The sequence below is a fragment of the Oncorhynchus clarkii genome, chromosome 17 (assembly GCF_045791955.1).
Source record: "Oncorhynchus clarkii lewisi isolate Uvic-CL-2024 chromosome 17, UVic_Ocla_1.0, whole genome shotgun sequence".
NCBI classification, from domain to species: Eukaryota; Metazoa; Chordata; class Actinopteri; order Salmoniformes; family Salmonidae; genus Oncorhynchus; species Oncorhynchus clarkii.
In genome coordinates, this window is record NC_092163.1 from 67,367,479 (window position 1) to 67,393,434 (window position 25,956).

General features: G+C 43.0%; 1 protein-coding gene across 4 annotated transcripts in view; it reads right to left on the reverse strand.

Moving 5' to 3' along the window:
* Positions 1 to 25,956, reverse strand: part of LOC139371296 (band 4.1-like protein 1) — a 169,081-nt gene that overhangs the window by 19,091 nt on the left and 124,034 nt on the right. For 3 of the 4 annotated variants that reach the window (XM_071111601.1, XM_071111599.1, XM_071111600.1), the window contains 6 exons: positions 11,122 to 11,271; positions 9,543 to 9,617; positions 7,218 to 9,128; positions 4,455 to 4,505; positions 3,605 to 3,946; positions 1,926 to 2,057 (listed from right to left, as the gene is read on the reverse strand). In XM_071111601.1, the coding sequence (XP_070967702.1) occupies positions 1,926 to 2,057; positions 3,605 to 3,946; positions 4,455 to 4,505; positions 7,218 to 9,128; positions 9,543 to 9,617; positions 11,122 to 11,271 (2,661 nt within the window). The remainder of the gene's footprint in view (positions 1 to 1,925; positions 2,058 to 3,604; positions 3,947 to 4,454; positions 4,506 to 7,217; positions 9,129 to 9,542; positions 9,618 to 11,121; positions 11,272 to 25,956) is intronic. The other variant, XM_071111602.1, reaches the window with a different exon arrangement.

Here is a 25,956-nt window from a genome sequence, read left to right on the forward strand (position 1 = left end):
CAGGTGTCTTTTATACTGATAACAAGTTCAAACAGGTGCCATTAATACAGGTAACAAGTGGAGGACAGAGGAGCCTCTTAAAGAAAAAGTTACAGGTCTGTGAGAGCCAGAAATCTTGCTTGTTTGTAGGTGACCAAATACTTATTTTCCACCATAATTTGCAAATAAATTCATTAAAAATCCTACAATGTGATTTTCTGGATTTTTTTTCTCATTTTGTCCATCATAGTTGAAGTGTACCTATGATGAAAATTACAGGCCTCTCTCATCTTTTTAAGTGGGAGAACTTGCACAATTGGTGGCTGACTAAATACTTTTTTGCCCCACTGTAAATAAAATATTCAAATATTCAAATATAATAATAAGACCCGGAGCCAACAGAAAGACCCATCATTGTCCAACAAAGCATCTGAACAAACGAAACAGCACTTCTCTGTTTCAGTATGTGTAGCCCATATATCTGATGCTGTCTGGACTAGAAGAACTAGAAGAATATGGCATGACATTCTCTTTTTGCCAGATCAGATCAGGCTACAAATTGTAAGAAAGGGGGGGGGGGGGATAAACCATAGGAAAATTAATTTAAAAAACATGGATAAACCATAGTATTTCAACACTGTCGATATTATAATCTTAAAATCACAAATAGAACTGGTGATATGGACATCTAATTTTTAATATTGTTTTCCCTGTTGCCCCTCCTTCCCCCGATAGCTGAAGATGCCGTGCCCATTTGAAAATCAACCGGATAATTTCCTAGAAAGTGAACCTAAACTATTTAACCTTTATTTAACTAGGCAAGTCAGTTAAGAACAAATTCTAATTTTCAATGACGACCTAGGAACAGTGGGTTAACTGCCTTGTTCAGGGGCAGAACGACAGCTATTTACCTTGTCAGCTCAGGGATTCGATCTTGCAACCTTTCGGTTACTAGTCCAACACTCTAACCACTAGGCTACCTGCTGCCCCTTCAACCTAAACTATACTGAAACTAATTCCACACATATAATAACAGATGAAATAAATGAAGTAGGCTAAAGTATGATGAGGGAGAATGGAAGAGTTGGGGAAGCAATGACGCACAATTATCTAATCACTTATTGTGAATGAAGAACCGTGCGGGCCATTATATTGTATTGATCTATTCTAATTATAATCTCAAAATGGTATGTACTCTATCAGTCTACTCTGGCCTACTTGGAGTACACATTGAGAGCTTGCATAATTTACAAATGGCAAGAAGACCAAGACGAATGGATGCACTCGTTAGCGTTGTCCATGGCCTTTTTGCCATTGTAAATTACGCAAGCTCTGAATGTGTTTTCCAAGTAGGCCAGAACAGACTGATAGAGTACATACCATTTTGAATGAAAATGACTCCAATGATGTGGAAGAAATGAATTATGATGACATCTCTGATGAGTTTTCTTCTGATTCTGAGCCTCAACCTGAACCTACACCTGCACTGAACAGGTGCCGTGAAAAAAACTCGGCCGGATGTATACATAAATGGATATAGGCTACTCCTTTTTAAACGACAAAAATACCAAACTAAATGGCAGATTGATGGGGTCAAAATGACTAGATGATAGTCCTACTGTTGTCTTATTCACTAAATGTTTTCATTTCCTGCTCAAGATCATTTCAGACATGTTTTGTTCAAACAATTTAGACCCCTCTGCTACATTTGATCATTAGTTTGCACCTTCAGTAGTATGCACCCTTATTAGTATGCACCCTTATTAGTATGCACTAGTACTGCACTGAAAGTAGATCTGTTTGTGCTTTAGCCAACTCCTCTGTCGTGTTTGTTGGCAGAGGACTTGGCTGGAGCACAAACAGATGAGACTACTGTACTAGGCTGAATCATCCACCAAACACAGGGGACAGATGTGAGTCCATAGGCATAGCCTGATGTAGTATACCTGCTCTGACATGTCCATGATGTTGGTGCTGGTGACCTCTGACCCATTGGTGTGTGTCTCCATCTTGGCGTCGGCCTCCCTCAGCATCTGGGCAGCGCTAACAGCACTGGGGTCTTTCCTGGCTACTGGGGGCTGCAGCAGGGTGAGACAGAAAGGTACAGGGAGACTATGTAAATAGAGAACAATAGAATGTCTCTGGTCTAACTTCTTCAATATTCCCTGACAGTAAAACAACTGTCAACAAATGGCCTGAAATTGACCCCCAAAATGTGTTGGGGGTCAATAATGGGAAGCATTTTGGGTTGCTGAATGACTTTTGAGACACATGAAAATCCATCAGATGATCTAATTGACATGGTCAAAACAGATGTCTGAGTACGGTATATTCTGTAAAATACGGGCTGGCTTCAACATGGTACTGAAAATGCTTATCCTTAGGTCAATTACAATACATTTTATTATTCAAAGATTACAATACTTTTCAAACAGACAATGAAACAATACAAGTATGCCCATACTACTGTATCAATTGGTGATTGTATATAACTTACTTATATAATTCAGACCAAACATTCAGTAAAGAAAGCATGATTGACAATGGAAGGGAAAATACAAGGAAACATACAAATTGCACAATAATCTAAAGCAAAAAAACAGCAGAAGCAAATGGATAAACCATAGGAAAATGAATAAAGAACATGGATAAACCATAGGAAAATGAATAAAGAACATGGATAAACCATAGGAAAATGAATAAAGAACATGGATAAACCATAGGAAAATTAATTTAAAAAACATGGATAAACCATAGGAAAATCAATTTTAAAAAACATGGATAAACCATGGGAAAATGAATTTAAAAAAACATGGATAAACCATAGGAAAATCAATTTTAAAAAACATGGATAAACCATAGGAAAATGAATATTAAGAACATGGATAAACCATAGGAAAATTAATTTAAAAAACATGGATAAACCATAGGAAAATCAATTTTAAAAAACATGGATAAACCATAGGAAAATGAATATTAAGAACATGGATAAACCATAGGAAAATTAATTTAAAAAACATGGATAAACCATAGGAAAATCAATTTTAAAAAACATGGATAAACCATAGGAAAATGAATATTAAAAACATGGATAAACCATAGGAAAATGAATTTTAAAAACATGGATAAACCATAGGAAAATCAATTTTAAAAAAACATGGATAACCCATAGGAAAATGAATTTAAAAAACATGGATAAACCATAGGAAAATGAATTTTAAAAACATGGATAACCCATAGGAAAATTAATTTAAAAACATGGATAACCCATTGGAAAATGAATTTAAAAAACATGGATAAACCATAGGAAAATTAATTTAAAAAACATGGATAAACCATAGGAAAATTAATTAAAAAAACATGGATAAACCATAGGAAAATTAATTTAAAAAACATGGATAAACCATAGGAAAATTAATTTAAAAAACATGGATAAACCATAGTAAAATAATAAATAAAAATGGATACAGTTATTTTATAATTGTATAACCTGAAAGTTAAAACATTGACAAAAAGTAACCAAAATGGTAACTGAAAATGGTCCAACAGAAAAGGTGGCAGTTCCGGCCTTTAGAAGCAAAGAGTTGCAATGATCAGGGATGGGGTACAGTATGTCTGTGTCTACCTCATTGTGCACAGGAGGCATCTCCTCTACAGGGGACATGTCATTGGAGACCATGAGACGGGCTGAATAGAACCTGGAGGTCTCCTCAAAGTCGTCCCGGCCCACCTCGGGCAGCCGCTCCCCCAGCTTAGACATGCTCTTGGAGAACTCCTCCACGCCCGTATGGAGGTCCATGATGACGGTGAAGTCCACCTCAGCCTCCAGGCTGGACGTGGAGCTGACCGTCATGCTGGAGCACTTCCTCTCGATGCCCAGGTGGGTCTCTTTCATGCAGACCACAGTGTCACGCTCGTGGTCCTCCGAGGCGGAGCCCGGCCGAGGCCTCCTCTCCCAGGGTTCCCTCTGGGTGAGAGAGGGGATTACACAAAGATGGCTGTCACAACACAGGGCCAGTCTAGCAGTCTAGTTGCTCAGGGCAGGGAGTGGCCATGAAAGGGGTGAAGATGATGATGATGATGATGACAGGAGACAAATGATCCTCTGGAAGTAAATATGTCTCCTGGGGGTGTGTAGAAGTATTCATGCAGGATCTTTGCTCAAGGCCATTATACAGTACATGTTATACATGCATACAAGACCATAAAAACGTTATCTTCTCCGGCCACGCAATTTATTACACATAGTATTGACCTATATGGAGAAGAGAGGAGATGAATGGGGAAGCCTTACAGGCAGGAATTTAGTGGAGGGTAAACGCCTGTGACATGGTCACGGTTCAGCCTCTGTTATTAGGCAGCATGCATAGAGATACCCAAGGATGACTGTAGGGAGACTGTACTATCACAAGAGAGAACAGTGCAAAAGTGGGAACGTGGGGAGTCATATGGTTAAATTCATTATGTAAAGTGACCTTGGCATCATCTACTGTATCTTCATAGATGACAGGAGTGGAGAGTGGCTCCTGCAAAGGGAGAGCAGAGGAAGAGAGAGAGCAGAGGAAGAGAGAAAGCAGAGGAAGAGAGAGAGCAGAGGAAGAGAGAGAGCAGAGGAAGAGAGAGAGCAAAGGAACAGCGAAAGCAGAGGAAGAGAGAGAGCAGAGGAAGAGAGAGAGCAGAGGAAGATAGAAAGCAGAGGAAGAGAGAGAGCAGAGGAAGAGAGAGAGCAGAGGAAGAGAGAGAGCAGAGGAAGAGAGAGAGCAGAGGAAGAGAGAAAGCAGAGGAACAGAGAGAGCAGAGGAACAGAGAGAACAGCCAGAGGTTAGTCCAAGCTGGAGAGACAGACTACAACGATCTTAGAAAAAAAGGTTCTAAAAGGGCTGTCCCCCAAGGATAACATATTCTGGTTCCAAGTAGAACCCCTTTGGGTGGAAAGGGTTCTGGATGGAACCCAACACGGTTCTGCCTGGAACCAAAAAGGGTTCTTCAAAGGGTTCTCCTATTGGGACAGCCCGAAGAAGCTTTTTAAGTTCTATATAGAACCTTTATTTCTAAGAATGTAAACATCAGTAGAGAGACTGGGTTTCTACTAACAGAACATAAGAACAACACTACAATACGGTTCTAACACAGAAGGGGAGTCCCCTCCCCCTTCCATTATTTCATGAGTACAGAAAACAAGTAAGCTTACTACCAGTTTGGACAAGAGAAGTTAACCCAAGGGTTTGGCTCAATTCAAATTGAAGGTAGTCAATTCAGGAAGTGATTTGAATTTAAAATTCAGAAATGTAAAACCTTTTGAAATAAATAGCTTTTACTTTTCCATTTATTGAGAAGTAATTGAAAATAAATGCCATTGAATTGTAATTTTAGTTTATTTCCTGATTTCACTGCCTTCTATTCGAAATGAGCAAAACCCTGAAGAACCCAACAGGTAAAGCCAGTTATCCTGGTTTGAATTAGTAAAAACTAGAGTGTCATACAGAATGTATTATGGACAGGTTGTAAGATATGGTAGTATAGAGGAGCCACAGCAGCATCGCAAAAGCCAATCATTGGCCAAGGACAGAATCAGAGAATGCTGCAAACCACACAGACTGAATTTTTTTATGAGGCTCAAATGTTCAAATGGCCAAAGAATGGGGTTTGGTTTCAATGACATCAAAGGCGGTTTTGGAGGTAAAAGTAAGCAGCTGTACTATGATTTAATGACATGTTTGGAAGCCCATTCTGTTTTTGCACAACCAGTATACAGAACGGATGGTGCTCTCACATGCTGTTTTTCACTTTTTGGGTGGGGCAGCTCACAAAGTGATCTCACACCTCTTTCCATACCTGGTCGTGCCAATGTGTCCATGACCGAGACGCAGATGAAAGACTGAAAAGTATTTACGCTGTCAGGTCCGAAGCCTAATGTTAAAAGATTTCACTGCCAAATACGTGCAAGCTCCGAATAACACGACCTGCAACATGAACGTGGCGACATCTCTTACTGATAGCTGGTCTGTCTGTGTAGGTACAGCAGCCTGGGCATTGCTGTTGGACAGCTTGTTTCCTGCCTCTTTCTTCACAGTCTGTGTGGGTTCTTTGCTTTACAAGAAAGCATTATAGCATCCAACGTATGATCCTTGTAAAGCATTTGATCTGTTTTTTAAATAATCATCCCCCAATAAGGTACTGTAAGCCACATTTAGCTCAATGCTCATGTCATTCAATTTCATGTTAATGAAGTTGATCATTTGAAATCATATGTCAAATGACAAACTATTTTCTCATCTACATGACATTACGCAAACTACTGAGTTGGTATCATATGTGACTTGTTATAACAAGTATCCATGACGTCAGGGGATGAATGGTCGGCATTTGACGGATGAGCATATCTGTAGCATATAGTGCCTTTATGGGAGATAATGACACGCTTCCTTCATTTCCTCACACGGATCCTGTCACAGTCAATTGAGCTGTAAAACATGTATGAAACCATGTCTGAAGTCCATGCCTTCCTCCACATGTCAGCTTGGAAACAGCATGGAAGAGAAGTGCAAAAAAATCTCCATGGCAATATGCAAAACCCTTTGTTTCCTTGCAACCCTCTGCAAAAGAGGAGACTTGCTACAGGGATAATTGGAAGGAAAATCAAGGTTCAAATGTTTTTTATTATTTATTTAACCTTTATTTAACTAGGAAAGTCAGTTAAGAACAAATTCTTATTTAGAATGACGGCCAACCCCGGGCCAAACCCTAACCCGGACGACGCTTGGCCAATTGTGTGCCGCCCTGTGAAGAAAGGGGGGATAGATGACATGAGCCAAAGCATGAAAAGTTGTTTTTGTCTTTTTGACAATCTCTACCACAGCTCTGTAGTGATTGCTACAGATTTACAAGCAGTTGTGTTTCCGGTTTGCTGTGAAGTATGCAAATAAGGGTGGAGGGAGGCAGGGAGGCAGAGAGGAGGAGGGGGGATAAATGGAGAGGCCGAAAGGGAGAGGGTCCAAACTCATAGCAGACAAAATGCATTGTTGGCTGAATCAGCCAATCAGACACAGCCAAAACAAGTGTGTCAAAAGTAAAACTCCACCCCCCTTCTTCATATACAGGCACGTAAGTTACATGTATGTATATTCAAGTCAATGAAAACAGGAAAATAAGAAAATGGGAGTGTGCGACTCTGTCTGAAGCTCATGCGATGCTTTTTGTTTCCAAATGACTGAAAAGCAGATGGCAAGCAGAGTTACCGAGTGTCTCTTCTTGGTTGCGTCCAGGCCAGGCTCCCTGCTAACATTGCGGTTGATGTTCCGGAGTATGAGTCCAGACTCTCTGGCCTTCTGTGTTTTAACTGGAGGGGCAGGAGGAGCTGTCCTGGGGAGCGCTGAGGCTGAAACCTTGAAGCTGAGAAACTGATGACTCTCTATGGCTTCTCTAGCAGCCTGAAAGGGATCATCACAGGCAGCACTGCTCTGTTGATGAACCAACTCTTCAGTTTTAGCCTCAACTCTTGCCAAGCCTTCCAGACCCCAGAAGCTGCCCTGTTCCTGTGGGGCGTCTCTGTGTGTGGTAGTCGGGGAGTGGGTCCGTCTTGCTGGACTAGCATTGGTTGAGATGAATGACGTCTGAAAGTGATCATCACGGTCAGCGCTGCTCTGTCGCTGAACCAGCTCTTCAGTTTTAGCCTCAACTCTTGCCAAGCCTTCCAGACCCCAGAAGCTGCCCTGTTCCTGTGGGGCGTCTCTATGTGTGGTAGTCGGGGAGTGGGTCCGTCTTGCTGGACTAACGTCGGTTGAGATGAATGACGTAGGCAGGGTGGGTGTTTGATAGAAGGTGGACTCGTTATTCCAGTTGATGTCTGAAGGTCCCTCTGATGAACCCCCTGACCATCTGTACTCTCTTCTAAAAACACCACTCAGCTCAGACTCTGACTCCTGACTCTCTCTGTCCTGCTCATCTTTGCATGCTAAGCTCTTTGATCTTTCAGGTTTGAGCGGAACGATCCTGGTGATTTCTGACTGACTGCTGCCTGATAGTCTCTGTAAAGACCTTCTCTGACCCCTGACCTCTGACGTGAGGCCTTCCACTTCCTCCCCCCCAGAGTTACTGGCTTGTTTCTTGTGTGTCTTGACCTCCCTCAACTTGACCTCTTCTATGTGTTCTCTATTGTCAGTCATGCACCTCTCTGTGAGATGAAACCCTTTAACCGGTTCTCTAACCTGTTCTGCTAAACTATCACATTCTGTTTTCCCAGGACCATTGACAGAGCCCAGCCCTTCGTCTGCTGGCTGGACCTCAGTGATGAAGTGCTTAACCTGGTCTCTTCCATCACACACTGCATGATCATCCACAACACTTCCCTGAGTCGCCTTATCTTCTCCTATTGATGTATTGTGCTCCTTCTTCTTATCTTCATATGCAGACACCACTGTCTCCTTCCATTTTGCCTCTGGTGATCTCTCATCATCTTTCATCAGTGGACTCGTCACCCAACACTGGTCGTCTGGCTCCTCTCTGGACACAGGGGGATCTATTTGTCCCACCTTTGTCTTCTCTGTTGGACTATCCTCCCAGTCTGATCCCCCGTTGTCTTCTTCAGCGTTTGAGACATCGCCCTCTTTCTCATAGATGAATTCTGTTGACAATCCCAGGTTTAAACTATTAGGTCTCTTCTTTTTTCTGTGTCTGTTGGGTTGATGATCCTTCTTAGAGTCTCGGAATGGGACTGGGGCTGGGGCTTGGGTTGAGACTGGGTCTGACACTGGGAATATGTCATTCTTTGCACCAGAGTGTTCTGCTGGAGGTACTTTCCACTGTGAATCCTCTTCAGAAGATTCTGTGGTTTCAGCTAATTCCACCACGAACCGGCTGTTGCTAGTCAACCGCGGTTCAGAACATTCATCTTGGGCTTCCCGTGTGGCTTTGGACAATGGAAAGTTATCAATATCTGTTATCATTTCTTGCCCATCCTCCCCTGTAACCTCGATATGAATCATCTTGACCACTTCTATGTCTTTTTCCAATTCTTTCTTTCTTTCCCAAGAGGAATCAGGGAATAATGGGGGAGGCGAGGTGGAAGCTTCGTTCTGTTCTTCTGCCTTCCAGTTATAGTCGTGTTGGTGAGTATTTTGTTTCTCAATCAATACCCACTCCTCAGAGCCCTACATGTTGATACAGATTAAACACAGTTAGAGGCAGCAACTGAACTGTAACATAATTTAGGTTAACAGCTACAGTACAATAATGTGTTTTTATAGTACAAATAGAACCTCTACATTCCTCTCAATCTATTCCGCCACAATTGCTGCAATCATACATAGAAATGTGTACATTTGCATCCAAATGTAGGCCTATATGTGGGTTATTGCATTTCTTAAAGATTTTCTCAAACACAATGACTGCAGCAGATCAAATAAAACAGGATCCAAGAGATATCAGCTGTAGCTGAGTGTGCAGTATGTCTATAAAATGGTACCGGGCCACAGTTTCATTACAGATAAATGGCCAACTACAGTACAGTCAGTATGTTACAAGGCAGACATTAGAAGACAAAGGAGGAGGAAGAGAAGGGAAACCTCTGGGGAAGTCACCACAGTCTTCTGGACGAAGCCCTCTACAGAGAAGCTGTTTACTAGTTCCTTGCCCACCACCTGATGGGGGGCCGAGCGTTTCCCTCCAGAAGAGGGGTGGAGGGGGAAGAGAGAGGGAGGAGAACAGCTATTAGAGGAGCCCTAACTCTGTCACTCTTGTGACAAGGAGAGAAACCAACTGTATGGTTCTTTGGCAAAGCATACTATTTAAATGTTGGTAATTTCATGCAAGTGGGGAAAATGGTTCAAGGAAAGAGACAGGTAGAAATGGGGAAGAAATATTGATTCAATGGAGACAAGGGACTTTCCAAACATACTGTACGTCTCTCCTGAATTGAAGTCCGAGTTAAAATCTATGAGCCAATCAAGACGAAATCTTGAATCGAATTATGAGATTATTGCAAAAGAGCAACGTGGGCCTAGTTAGCTTCTACCTGCGGCTGCCAAATCTGCATAAGCAAATTAGGAGGTATTTGCAATGCAAAAATAACATTTGCAACTACATCAAAGGCTTTATGATTTCCTCTGAATCTCTCTGAGAAGTGGGATTTACTCAGGCCACACTTTGCCATTATTCATTCAGGACTTTAGCATCTCTTCCTCAGATCTACTTAAGTACATGACAGATCGAGTTGTCATGCCTTCAAGGATGTCTGATGATATTCTCCAAAGCTATAATCCGATTGTTCTCAGACAGCAGATGAGAAAGCTTCCGTAGACTACGAAAATACCTGGTAACAGACTGCATTGACAGAGCTAGACTGGAGAATACTATCTTAGTGCTCTATCTTAACAGTACAATCACAATGTGAAAGTGATCAAAAGAGCATGGGCGTTTGTGTTCAGACACAAAGGGAAGCATTTTAACTGTCAGGCAATCAAGGTGGGAAGACGCTAGAGATGATTGTTGCTCGAGGGCCTCACATAATCTCTTCAAGTTATTGCAGAATCACTTTCTGCAATAACTTGAGAGAGAGAGTTTAATCTTTAAATACAATTGAGATATCTCTAATGATAAATGCAGGACAATTTTTCCAGGTTATTTTTCTAATTAAATGTGTTCTTATGATCTCTTTTAGCAATACCATCACACTATCCAATAGGTCTGAGTCTGCAGCAGTATATATCTCCAATAAATGACCACCTACAATACCTTGAAGAAATATTATTGTCCTCAAAAGTCACGGTCAAAAATACAGTTCTTGATTTAATATCAGACTGTAAATATTCAGGTTAACAATATTCCAATAGATGACAAAGCACACAAACACAAAGCCAGAGTAGTGACTGTTCTCCAGTCTTGATCTCCAAGCCTACTGGGTTCAAGGGGAGTCAAAGATATGAGGTGCTAGGAAACTTAATGCAAGACTGGAATGTCAATGTTGTCATACACAGACTCACTGTCAGATGTCAGGGCAGTTTAAACAGGAGTAGTATGGCATTATCAGTGATATATTCATGACATACAGTGGAGAGGTGGTACATAGGTTAAAGGTTGTGAATCTCAACTGCCACCAATGCTCCAGTGGACCCCAGGTCCTCACCACCCTCATCCCACACTCACAGCCTTCTTCTCGGGTGTTCCGCCAGGTGACGTCCCTGACAGACGCTTCTCACGGTTCATCAGCTTACTGTTGGGCTCCCTCAGGGCTCTCTTCAGCTCATTGATACTGGCCTGGTGCTTCAGTAAGACATCCTCTGACTTATCCAAAAACTGTACAGAATAAAGGTAGAGAGAATGAGAGATGGCAGGGAGAGGAGAAGGAGGAGGAGGATAGAGTAATATGCATTAGTATGACATCATATAAATTACCACTGCAGTAATCACAGACAAACTAAATGAAATAGCATTATGCGTGGACGAACAAAACGTGATCTGAAATAATATATCACTGTGACATTAATATCGTAGGCAGCGCACAGGAAAAGACACAAACACAATGACTTACACTAATGTGTCTTAATGCTCAGCGATTCAACACATGGATCAAGTGCTTTGTTTGTGGGCTGCGAATGTGATTGCATTTCTATTCCATTCAGTATTTTGTCTATGGATGAATATGGCATTTGGGATTCTATTAAAACCCTTTGCCAATGGAAGTATTATTGATTTGGATGTTTATTAGGAGGAAACAAACACCAAATTAAAACGACTCTGAATGTGCTAATATATACACTTAGTGAATAGCTAGCTAGTTCTCTGTTGTCTAGTATTCATTTTCATTGACTACTGTAGCTGCATACATCATACATTACATCAATTGAAGGCTGACTTAAGTGAATGCTGTTATTCACACTGAGGCTGGTTTAAGTGAATGTTGTTCAGTATCCTTGACAATCCAGAGCAATCTGTGTTGCATCTCCATACAACAATAGGGACATTGCATTGATGATGCAGGCACTTAAAGAGGAAATGGAGCTTCAGTGCACTATCCTAATCCTAAAATACGTATACATTGTAATGTTCCATGTTGTTCAATAGTCTGCAATGAGTGTCATGAAATTTCCTAGATGTTTTGGTAGAGGCCACTTGTTCAGTTGAGTGGGTCACAAAGCACTGGGACAACCAGGGTTGAAGGCAATTCCATCTGAATTCCAGTCAATTGCGGAACTGTTTTGAACTGCTGAAGAAATAGACAGGAATAGATGTGGAACTGACTCCAACTCTGGACAGATCAGCACAATGAGCTGTACCTCCTGGTGTCGAAAGGTTGTCTCCTGGTCCAACTGAGATGGCAGAGTTGGGGCAGAAGCAGGGACAGGGGTGAATGGGGAGGGGTGGATTGGGGTGAGGGGAGTGGGGGAGGATGCAGAGACAGAGGAAGAGCGGAGACTGAGTCAAGGAGGCAGGCAGACAGACTGAACAACCCTAATTGGACACAGCAAAGGAATAGCTGTACACGCAAACACACAAGCACACACCAGGAACATACACACACGCAACCATGCAGGCTGAATTCAGATTTTCAGATCGGAGTGCGTGTAAAAATCTGTATAGTCAAGCTCTTGCTCTGATGGTTGAATGATCATTGGTGAATTTTGTCATTATGTCTATTAGATTTTGAGTACTACTTCATGCTAAAAATAAAAGACAAAATAACAACTCAATATACAGCTTCACCAAAACCGTAGTTCATTCTAGAAGGAAGTAAAATATTTAGGGCTGTCAAACGATACAACTAATTAATGGAGTTAATGGCATTAGTTAATTTTTGAATTTGCTCAGATTTGCTCAAGAATGGGCCACCACCCAAATGATATCTAGTCAACTTGACACAGGTGTGTATGTGGGGTGCAACACAATACTCAGTGTATATTCCGGACTCTGAAATTGCTGGTTCTGATATCTCCTGATTTCTTTTTTTTATTTTTGGGGGATTTGTGTGTATTGTTTTGTAAGCCTGGGCGGTATACCGTATGTACCACATACCTGGGTATTTGGAAATAGCCACAGGATTGTTTTTCAAAACCGTCAATACCGTTGAAAATATTTATTTTAAGTTTTTCAACTAATTGTAGTATTTGTAGCTACTTTTTATGTAAATACGTGCAGGCAACTTGTGCAATACGTTAGAAAATAAAGCAGATCACATTCTTCATTTCACCTGTCACATTATTTTCTACTGAACAAAAATATAAACACAACAAGAAACAATTTCAAAGATTCTACTGAGCTACAGTTCATAGAAGGAAATCAGTCAATTTTAATAAATTCATTAGGTTCTAATCTATGGATTTCACATGACTGGGAATACAGATATGCATCTGTGGTCACAGATACCTTAAAAAATAAAGTGAGGGAATAGATCAGAAAGCCAGTCAGTATCTGATGTGACCATCATTTTCCTCATTGCAGCGCGACAAATCTCCTTCGCATAGAGTTGATCTAGCTGTTGATTGTGGCCTGTGGAATGTTGTCCCAATCCTCTTCAATGTCTGTGCGAAGTTGCTGGATATTGGCGGGAACTGGAACACACTGTGGTACACGTCGATCCAGAGCATCCCAAACATGCTCAATGGGTGACATGTCTGGTGAGTATGCAGGCCATGGAAGAACATATTCAGCTTCCAGGAATTGTGTAATTATCATGCTGAAACATGAGGTGATGGCGGCGGATGAATGGCACGACAATGGGCCTCTGGATTTTGTCACTCTATCTCTGTGCATTCAAATTGCTATCGATAAAATGCAATTGTGTTTTTGTCCGTATCTTATGCCTGCCCATACCATAACCCCACTGCCACCATGGGGCACGCGTTTCACAATGTTGACATTAGCAAACTGCTTATCCACACGACGCCATACACGTTGTCAGCCATCTGTCCAGTCTTCCGGCGCCGACAAAGAGATGGCCTAGGAAACTATGCAGTATTTAGTTTTTTAATGTGTTATTTCTTACATTGTTACCCGAGGAAATCGTAGGTTTTATTACATACAGTCGGGAGGAACTATTGGATATAAGAGCAACGTCAACTCACCAACATTACGACCAGGAATACGACTTTCCCGAAGCAGATCCTCTGTTTGGCCCACCACCCAGGACAATGGATCGGGTCCCAGCCGGCGACCCAAAACAATGGCGCCGCAGAAGGGGCAGACAGAGCGGTCTTCTGGTCAGGCTCGGTAGACGGGCACATCGCGCACCGCTCCCAAGCATAATACTCGCCAATATCCAGTCTCTTGACAACAAGGTAGACGAAATCCGAGCAAGAGTTGCCTTCCAAAGAGACATCAGAGATTGTAACTTTCTTTATTTCACGGAAACATGGCTCACTCAAGCCACGCTATCGGAGTCGGCACAGACACCTGGTTTCTTCACGCATTGCGCCGACAGAAACAAGCATCTCTCTGGTAAGAAGAGGAGCGGGGTATGCCTTATGATTAATGAGACGTGGTGTGATCATAACAGCATACAGGAACTCAAGTCCCTTTGTTCACCTGACTTAGAATTCCTCACAATCAAATGCCGACCGCATTATCTACAAAGAGAATTCTCTTCGATCATAATCACAGTCGTGTATATTCCCCCCCAAGCCGACACATCGACAGCCCTAAAATAACTTAATTCGACTCTATGTAAACTGGAAACCACATATCCTGAGGCTACATTTATTGTAGTTGGGGATTTAAATAATTTGAAAACAAGGCTCCCTAAATTCTATCAGCAAATTGATTGCGCGTCCCGGGCTGGCAAAACCCTAGATCATTGTTACTCTAACTTCCGCAACGCATATAAGGCACTCCCCCGCCCTCCTTTCGGAAAAGCTGACCACGACTCCATTTTGTTGCTCCCAGCCTATAGACAGAAACTAAAACAGGAAGCACCCGCGGTGAGGTCTGTTCAACGCTGGTCCGACCAATCGGATTCCACGCTTCAAGATTGCTTCGACCACGTGGACTGGGATATGGTCCGCATAGCGTTGAACAACAACATTGATGAATACGATGATTTGGTGAGCAAGTTTATTAGCAAGTGCATAGGTGATGTTGTACCCACAGCGTCTATTAAAACATCCCCCAACCAGAAACCGTGGATTGATGGCAGCATTCGCGCAGAATTGAAAGCGCGAACCACTGCTTTTAATCAGGGCAAGCTGACCCGAAACATGACCGAATACAAACAGTGTAGCTATTCCCTCCACAAGGCAATCAAACAAGCTAAGCGTCAGTATAGAGACAAAGTAGAGTCGCAATTAAACAGCTCAGACACGAGAGGTATGTGGCAGGGTTTACAGTCAATCACGGGCTACAAAAGAAAAACCAGCCCCATCGCGGACCACGATGTCTTGCTCCCAGATAGCTTCTTTGCTCGCTTTGAGGACCATACAGTGCCACTGACACGGCCCGCTACCAAAACTTGTGGGCTCTCCTTCACTGCAGCCAATGTGAGTAAAACATTTAAACGTGTTAACCCTCGCAAGGCTGCAGGCCCAGACGGGATCCCCAGCCGCGTCGTCAGAGCATGCGTAGACCAGCTGGCTGGTGTGTTTACGAACATATTCAATCAATCCTTATTTCAGTCTGCTGTTCCCACATGCTTCAAGAGGGTCACCATTGTTCCTGTTCCCAAGAAAGCTAAGGTAACTGAGCTAAATGACTACCGCCCCGTAGCACTCACTTCCGTCATCATGAAGTGCTCTGAGAGACTAGTCAAGGACAATATCACCTCCACCCTACATGACACCCTAGACCCACTCCAATTTGCTTACCGCCCCAATAGGTCCACAGATGACGCAATCGCAATCACACTGCACACTAACCCATCTGGACAAGAGGAATACCTATGTAAGAATGCTGTTCATCAACTACAGCTCAGCATTTAACACCATAGTACCCTCCAAACTCGTCATTAAGCTCGAGACCCTGGGTCTCGACCCCGCCCTGGTCAGGAAAATAACCTCACACTCAATGTCAACAAAACAAAGGAGATGATCGTGGACTTCAGGAAACAGCAGAAGGAGCAGCCCCCTATCCACATCGATGGGACAGTAGTGGAGAGGGTGGAAAGTTTTAAGTTCCTCGGCGTACACATCACGGACAAACTGAAATGGTCCACCCACACAGACAGTGTGGTAAAGAAGGAGCAGCAGCGCCTCTTCAACCTCCGGAGGCTGAAGAAAGTCGGCTTGTCACCAAAAACACCCACAAACTTTTACAGATGCACAATCGAGAGCATCCTGTCTGGCTGTATCACCGCCTGGTATGGCAACTGCTCTGCCCATAACCATAAGGCTCTCCAGAGGGTAGTGAGGTCTGCACAACCCATCACCAGGGGCAAACTATCTGCCCTCCAGGACACCTACACCACCCGATGTCACAGGAAGGCCAAAAAGATCATCAAGGACAACAACCACCCGAGCCATTGCCTTTTCACCCCACTATCATCCAGAAGGCGAGGTCAGTACAGGTGCATCAAAGTGGGGACCGAGAGACTGAAAAACAGCTTCTGTCTCAAGGCCATCAGACTGTTAAACAGCCATCACTAACATAGAGTGACTGCTGCCAACATACTGACTCAACTCTAGCCACTTTAATAATGGAAAAATTGATGTAATAAATGAATCACTAGCCACTTTAAACAATGCCACTTTATATAATGTTTACATACCCTACATTACTCATCTCATATGTGTATACTGTACTCTATACCATTTACTGCATCTTGCCATCTTGATGTAATAGATGTATCACTAGCCACTTTAAACAATGGCACTTTATATAATGTTTACATACCCTACATTACTCATGTCATATGTATATACTGTGTGTATATACTGACACTCTACTCAGAGCAAAAACCAAGCCATGAGGTCGAAGGAATTGCCCGTAGAGCTCCGAGACAGGATTGTGTCGAGGCACAGATCTGGGGAAAGGTACCAAAACATTTCTGCAGCATTGAATGTCTCCGTGAACACCGTGCCCTCCATCATTTTTAAATGGAAAAGTTTGGAACCACCAAACTTTGGCCACCCGGCCAAACTGGGCAATCAGGGGAGAAGGGCCTTGGTCGGGGAGGTGACCAAGAACCTGATTGTCACTCTGACTTAGCTCTAGATTTCCTCTGCGGAGATAGCAGAACCTTGAAGAAGGACAACCATCTCTGCAGCACTCCACCAATCAGGCTTTTATGGTAGAGTGGCCAGACGGAAGACACTCCTCAGTGAAAGGCACATGACAGCCCGCTAGGAGTTTGCCAAAAGGCACCTAAAGGACTCAGTTTTACATTTTTATTACATTTGCAAACATATCTAAAAACATGTTTCTGCTTTGTCATTATGGGGTATTGTGTGTAAATTAATGAGGAAAAAAGCTATTTAATCCATTTTAGAATAATGCTGTAATGTAACAAACTGTGGGAAAAAAATTAAGGGGTCTGAATACTTTCCGAATTCACTGTACACACACAGACGACATACATACACTCAGACACACACACACACGTACGCACGCACGCACGCACACACGCACACACGCACACACTGTTCACATAAGCTGCTGCTACTCTGTTAATTATTTATCCTGATTGCCTAGTCTATTTTAACCCTTACTACATGTACATATTACCTAAATTCCTTCAATTACCTCGGACCCCAGCACATTGACTCGTTACCGGTTAGGGTTCAAGCTCCAGTAGGCTAATCTTTTTGAGAGGAACTGTATTACTGTAATGTATTATACTGTGTTATATGGACTGGAATTAAGCACATCATTCAAACCATGATGAAGCAGGGAGAGAACATGTGATTCTGGTGCAGCACATGCAGCCTACAAAGTTACAAATATAGGCTAGCGAATTAGATTTTAATGTTGAAATATAATAGGGCCTATTTGTATAATTAGTTGGCTGAGACATTTATACCTTTCATAATATTTCTCCTAATGTTATTTGCCTACCTCATCTTTCTCTATTGTTGGTTCATTTCTTCCACAGTTAAATGAAATACGTTTTGTTGTCCTTATCTTCATCATTCTAATGAAATCCTTGAATAATATGGGACTAGAAAGAGATGCAGAAGGTTTTCACTTCTCTTCACGAAGACTGAATGGTTATGGGTTTGAATAAATACCCAGCTAGCACAGTGGATCTGGGCAGACTCCGGCTGAGAGTCGGGGCACTCGGCTGAGTGGAGTGGACCGCCTTCGGCAGTATTACTTATGGCTAGGGTGTGGGGATTGAGCTTGGGACGATTCCAGTGTGAGGTATCTGGCCCAAATGTAGTACTTGGGGCTCGGGCTGATTGGGGCTATTCTCTGGCAGATGATTACGTGGGCTGCTTTATATACAGTGGGGCAAAAAAGTATTTAGTCAGCCACCAATTGTGCAAGTTCTCCCACTTAAAAAGATGAGAGAGGCCTGTAATTTTCATCATAGGTACACTTCAACTATGACAGACAAAATGAGGAGAAAAAAAATCAGAAAATCCCATCGTAGGATTTTTAAGGAATTTATTTGCAAATTATGGTGGAAAATAAGTATTTGGTCAATAACAAAAGTTTATCTCAATACTTTGTTATATACCCTTTGTTGGCAATGACAGAGGTCAAACGTTTTCTGTAAGTCTTCACAAGGTTTTCACACACTGTTGCTGGTATTTTGGCCCATTCCTCCATGCAGATCTCCTCTAGAGCAGTGATGTTTTGGGGCTGTTGCTGGGCAACAAAGACTTTCAACTTCCTCCAAAGATTTTCTATGGGGTTGAGATCTGGAGACTGGCTAGGCCACTCCAGGACCTTGAAATGCTTCTTACGAAGCCACTCCTTCGTTGCCCGGGATCTTCGTTGTTTGGGATCATTGTCATGCTGAAAGACCCAGCCACGTTTCATCTTAAATGCCCTTGCTGATGGAAGGAGGTTTTCACTCAAAATCTCACGATACATGGCCCCATTCATTCTTTCCTTTACACGGATCAGTCGTCCTGGTCCTTTTGCAGAAAAACAGCCCCAAAGCATGATGTTTCCACCCCTATGCTTCACAGTAGGTATGGTGTTCTTTGGATGAAACTCAGCATTCTTTGTCCTCCAAACACGACGAGTTGAGTTTTTACCTATTTTGGTTTCATCTGACCATATGACATTCCCCCCAATCTTCTTCTGGATCATCCAAATGCTCTCTAGCAAACTTCAGACGGGCCTGGACATGTACTGGCTTAAGCAGAGGGACACGTCTGGCACTGCAGGATTTGAGTCCCTGGCGGCATAGTGTGTTACTGATGGTAGGCTTTGTTACTTTGGTCCCAGCTCTCTGCAGGTCATTCACTAGGTCCCCCCGTGTGGTTCTGGGATTTTTGCTCACCGTTCTTGTGATCTTGCATGGAGCCCCAGATCGAGGGAGATTATCAGTGGTCTTGTATGTCTTCCATTTCCTAATAATTGCTCCCACAGTTGATTTCTTCAAACCAAGCTGCTTACCTATTGCAGATTCAGTCTTCCCAGCCTGGTGCAGGTCTACAATTTTGTTTCTGGTGTCCTTTGACAGCTCTTTGGTCTTGGCCATAGTGGAGTTTGGAGTGTGACTGTTTGAGGTTGTAGACAGGTGTCTTTTATACTGATAACAAGTTCAAACAGGTGCCATTAATACAGGTAACAAGTGGAGGACAGAGGAGCCACTTAAAGAAGAAGTTACAGGTCTGTGAGAGCCAGAAATCTTGCTTGTTTGTAGGTGACCAAATACTTATTTTCCACCATAATTTGCAAATAAATTCATTAAAAATCCTACAAATCCTAATTTTATCCATCATAGTTGAAGTGTACCTATGATGAAAATTACAGGCCTCTCTCATCTTTTTAAGTGGGAGAACTTGCACAATTGGTGGCTGACTAAATACTTTTTTGCCCCACTGTAATTAACATTTTATTATTTATTTTTCCATATTTTCTCATTGTGTCTGTAATCAAAAAATAATGAATTTAGTATTAGTATTAGTAGTATTTTAGCATTTTGATACGAGCCGCAAGGCAATTAATAAGCATTAAAACATTTGTGGATAGGGCCTCCCGAGTGGCGCAGCGGTCTAAGACACTGCATACTGTTAAAACTGCATTGCTACAGATGCTGGTTCGTCTGGGTTAGGGAGGGTTTGGCTGGCTGGGATGTCCTTGTCCAATCGCACTGTAGCGACTCCTGTGGCGGGCCAGGCGCATGCATGCTGACACTGTCACCAGGTGTGCGGTGTTTCCTCCAAAACATTGGTGGGTTAAGCATGCATTGTGTCAAGAAGCAGTGCGGCTTGGTGGGATTGTGTTTCGGAGGATGCACGTCTCTTGACCTTCGCCTCTCCCGAGGCCGTATGGGAGTTGCAGCAAGGGGACAAGACAATTGGATATGATGAAAAGGGGGTAAAAAATATTATAAAAACATTTGGTGGGCCTAGCGTCGTCCGGGTTAGGGAGGGTTTGGCAGGTAGGGATATCCTTGTCTCATCGCGTTTCGGAGGACGCATGACTTTCAACCTTCGTCTCTCCCGAGCCCGTACGGGAGTTGTAGCTATGAGACAAGATAGTAACTACTAATAATTGGATACTACGAAAATTGGGGAGAAAAGGGGGTAAAATTCAAAAAATAAAATGAATAAATAAATAAAAATATTTTGTGGATGGGTATAATTTGTATGTTTAAAATGTATAATACTAATATAAAAAATGACTAAATCGGTAATTTTGTCTACATTTATTTAAAATTGCATCGGGTTTCTGGTAAATCGGCTGAATTCCGGTAGACTGAAACATTCCGATGTACCGGAAACCACCCGATGTAATTGGGCCGATTCTGGGGGGTCATTCATTTTCACCCGACTCCGGCCGATTCAATCATATTCAATTAGCTCCGGCCCCTGAAAAGGGCCGCTTCTGGTCCGATACCTCATTGCTAGCTGAGTAACTGCTACAGCCTACCGCCATTGCGTGTTCGCACTTCAAACTACCCATGAGTTATATTGGCTGCCGTATTTAACACTTCAAATAGTCTATTGGTATAATAAATGCAAAACAATATATATGTTCAGCAAGCTATTCTAGTCCAAGTGCTAAGGAGCGTTTTTTTAAGGAGAGAAGCCAGCGGAGCACAGGTGTGTGCGTATTGCGCAAGAGACAGTGGCTATAAAATAGAAGCGTATTATGCATAACAAATCATTAGTTAGCTAAATATAAAGCTAATACTGCCTTGAATGTATTACCTGAAAGAGGTAGTCTAGGACACCTATATATAGGGCTATATATCAATCCAGAACATGATTATCTATTTTGGATGCAATTTGAATGGAGTTGATGGAGAGTGAGAACGACTGAACTGCGAGAGTTAAAGAAACGATTTAAAGCAAGATACTCAGATACTCGAGTGATAGGCTGTTTTAAAACTCCACTGCTGCAATAAAAAAAATATATATTTTCAATAAAATAATGAGATGACCTCCGAAATCCAGATTAAGATGGGTAATTTAGACGCGCATTCAGTCTTTATATTACTGTAGTATAGGCTATGTTGCCAAATTTAGGCCTACCTGTCACAAGAAAAGAAGTTACCATGATGAGATGACAGGTCGACATGCATTGTGAACTGTGCCCCATACTGAGATGGCCTGTCTGTCCCCACGCTGAGAATAGATTGTTCATCATGCAAGCCTTAAAGAAGCCAGATATAGACATCACATATAATTTAACAGTTCCATTTCACCCCATGCTCTTTATTATAATTTACCGGTTTCTCACAGTTATTTATCCCGAGAAAAAGGAGTGATTTGGGGCGTTAATTCTCGGTAACCGGGTTGATTTGGGGAGTTAATTCTCGGTAACCGGGTTCCCGCCACTGAAACCCTAGTACCAGTGCTCATTGTATATGCTATTGTTATTTTATTGTGTTTTGCAAATTGTTCTTACTTTTTAATTCTGCATTGTTGGGAAAGGGCTCGTAAGTAAGCATGTCACGGTAAAGTCCGCACCTGTTCTATTCGGCCCAAGTGACAATTAACATTTTATTTGTTAATAAAGCTTCAGGCATTATAAATGAGTGTGACTATAGGAGAAAAAAGAACTGGCTCTATGAATGCAAAGAACAAAGAGCTTTTACACTTGTCCAACAATGTTATGAAAACACTGTAACCATCTGTACTGTTCAAATAACTTTACACATATATATATACACACATGTAAAATGGCACCGGAGCAGAAGGTTTTACGTGCCCCCAACCGATTGTGTTTTTTTGTTTGTTTATCTGCGTTGTTTGTAACTTTTTTTTCTGGCCCAGGAGTGTGAAGGTGAACGGAAAGGCTCTGGAACAATGAACCGCCCTTGCTGTCTCTGCCTGGCCCGGTTCCCCTCTTTCCACTGGGATTCTGCCTCTAACCCTATTGCTATTTCATGCAGTCCCTAGGAGGGGTGCGTCACTTGAGTGGGTTGAGTCACTGATGTGATCTTCCTGTCTGGGTTGGCGCCCCCCCTTGGGTTGTGCCGTGGCGGAGATCTTTGTGGGCTATACTCTGCCTTGTCTCAGGGTGGTAGGTTGGTGGTTGAAGATATCCCTCTAGTGGTGTGGGGGCTGTGCTTTGGCAAAGTGGGTGGGGTTATATCCTTCCTGTTTGGCCCTGTCCAGGGGTATCATCGGATGGGGCCACAGTGTCTCCTGACCCCTCCCGTCTCAGCCTCCAGTATTTATGCTGCAGTAGTTTATGTGTCTGGGGGCTAGGGTCAGTTTGCAATGATGACTCCTTGCTGTCCCCAGTCCACTTGGCCGTGCTGCTGCTCCAGTTTCAACTGTTCTGCCTGCGGCTATGGAATCCTGACCTGTTCACCGGATGTGCTACCTGTCCCAGACATGCTGTTTTCAACTCTCTAGAGACAGCAGGAGTGGTAGAGATACTCTTAATGATCGGCTATGAAACGCCAACTGACATTTACTCCTGAGGTGCTGACTTGCTGCACCCTCAACATTATTTGACCATGCTGGTCATTTATGAACATTTGAACATCTTGACCATGTTCTATTATAATCTCCACCCGGCACAGCCAGAAGAGGACTGGCGACCCCTCATAGACTGTTTCCTTTCTAGGTTTCTTCCTAGGTTTTGGCCTTTCTAGGGAGTTTTTCCTAGCCACCGTGCTTCTACACCTGCATTGCTTGCTGTTTGGGGTTTTAGGCTGGGTTTCTGTACAGCACTTTGAGATATCAGCTGATGTACGAAGGGCTCTATAAATACATTTGATTTGATTTGATTTTTAAAGCTATTTTTATAAATATTGTTGCTTCTACCGTCTCTTATGACCGAAAAGACATCAGGACTGCGATTACTCACCACGGACTAGCAGAATCCTTTTTCTTCTTTCACGACCCTGATGAGCCCGAGGTAGAGGATATACGGCTCCCTCGGGAACAGGCACCAACCCCAGTGATCTGCGTGAAGAGGAGGCGGAGAAAGAGAGGCCGGAGGGCGGACTGCCTTCTGAGGAGTAGGAGGCGATCGAATAAACCCCCACTCCCCTCAATTCTGCTCTCAAACATGCAATCTTTGGACAATAAAAATAACTAGTTTTTGGGAAGATTAAACTAACAACGGGACATTAAAAACTGTAACATCTTACGCTTCATGGAGTTGTGGCTGAATGACAACAATATCAAATACAGCTGGCTGGTTATAAGATGTACCAGCAGGATAGAACAGCGGCATCTGGTAAGACAAGGAGCGGTGGTCAATGTATTTTTGTAAACAATAACTGGTGCACGATATCTAAGGAAGTCTCAAGCTATTGCTCGCCTGAGGTAGAGTTTCATGATAAGCTGCAGACCACATTACCTACCGAGAGAGTTTTCATCTATATTCTTTGTAATTGTTTACACATCACCACAGTCAGAGGCTGGCACTAAGATATCATTGAATGAGCTGTATTCTGCCATAAGCAAACAAGAAAACGTTCACCTAGACACAGCGCTCTTAGTACCCGGGGACTTGAATGCAGGGAAACTTAAATCAGTTTTCCCTCATTTGTATCAACATGTTAAATGTGCAACCAGAGGGAAAATAACTCTGGACCAACAATACTCCACACACAGAGATGCATACAAAGCTCTCCCTCGCCCTCCATTTGGCAAATCTGACCATAATTCTATCCTCCTGATTCCCGCTTACGAGCAAAAATTAAAGCAGGATGCACCAGTGACTAGATCGATAGAAAAATGGTCAGATGAAGCAGATGCTAAGCTACAGGACTGTTTTGCTAGCAGAGACTGGAATATGTTCCGGGATTCCTCCAATGCATTGAGGAGTACACCACATCTGTCATTAGCTTTATCAATAAGTCCATCGACGACGTTGTCCCCACAGTGACCTTACGTACATACCCCAACCAGAAACCATGGATTACAGGTAGCATCCACACTGAGCTAAAGGCTAGAGCTGCTGCTTTCAAGGAGCGGGACTCTAACCTGGAAGCTTATAAGAAATCCATAGTGCTATTCATTGACTACAGCTCAGCGTTCAACACCATAGTGCCCTCAAAGCTCATCAATAAGCTAAGGACCCTGGGACTAAACACCTCCCTCTGCAACTGGATCCTGGACTTCCTGACGGGCCGCCCCCAGGTGGTAAGGGAAGGTAACAACACATCTGCCACGCTGATCCTCAACACAGGGGCCCCTCAGGGGTGCGTGCTCAGCCCCCTCCTGTACACCCTGTTCGCTCATGACTGCACGGTCAGGCACGACTCCAACACCATCATTAAATTTGATGACACAACAGTCGTAGGCCTGATCACCGACAACAACGAGACAGCCTATAGGGAGAAGGTCAGAAACCTGGCCATGTGGTGCCAGGACAACAACCTTTCCCTCAATGTGACCAAGACAAAGGAGATGATTGTGGACTACAGGAAAAAGAGGACCGAGCATGCCCCCATTCTCATCGACAGGGCCGCAGTGAAGCAGGTTGAGAGCTTCAAGTTCCTTGGTGTCCACATCACTAACAAACTAACATGGTCCAAGCACACCATGACAGTCGTGAAGCAGGCACGACAAAAACTATTCCCCCTCAGGAGAATGAAAAAATTTGGCATGGGTCCTCACATCCTCAAAAAGTTCTACATCTGCACCAGCCTGACTGGTTGCATCACTGCCTGGTATGGCAACTACTCAGTCTCTGACCGCAAGGCACTACAGAGGGTGGTGCGAATGGCCGAGTACATCACTGGAGCAAGCTTCCGGCCATCCAGGAACCTCTATACAAGGCAGTTTCAAAGGAAGGCCCTAACAATTGTCAATGACTCCAGCCACCCTAGTCATAGACTGTTCTCTCTGCTACCACACGGCAAGAGGTACCAGAGTGCCAAGTCTAGGTCCAAGAGGCTTCTAAACAGCTTTTATCCCCAAGCCATAAGACTCCTGAAAATCTAGTCAAATGGCTACCCAGACTATTCACATTGCCCTCCCCCCTCCTCACCACTGCCACTCTCTGTTGTCATCTACACATAGTCACTTTAATTAACTTTAATTAACTACCTACATGTACATACTACCTCAACTAACCGGTGCTCCCGCACATTGACTCTGTACCGGCACCCCTCCTGTATACAGTGGGGCAAAAAAGTATTTAGTCAGCCACCAATTGTGCAAGTTCTCCCACTTAAAGAGATGAGAGAGGCCTGTAATTTTCATCATAGGTACACTTCAACTATGACAGACAAAATGAGAAAAGAAAATCCAGAAAATCACATTGTAGGATTTTTAATGAATTTATTTGCAAATTATGGTGGAAAATAAGTATTTGGTCACCTACAAACAAGCAAGATTTCTGGCTCTCACAGACCTGTAACTTTTTCTTTAAGAGGCTCCTCTGTCCTCCACACGTTACCAGTATTAATGGCACCTGTTTGAACTTGTTATCAGTATAAAAGACACCTGTCCACAACCTCAAACA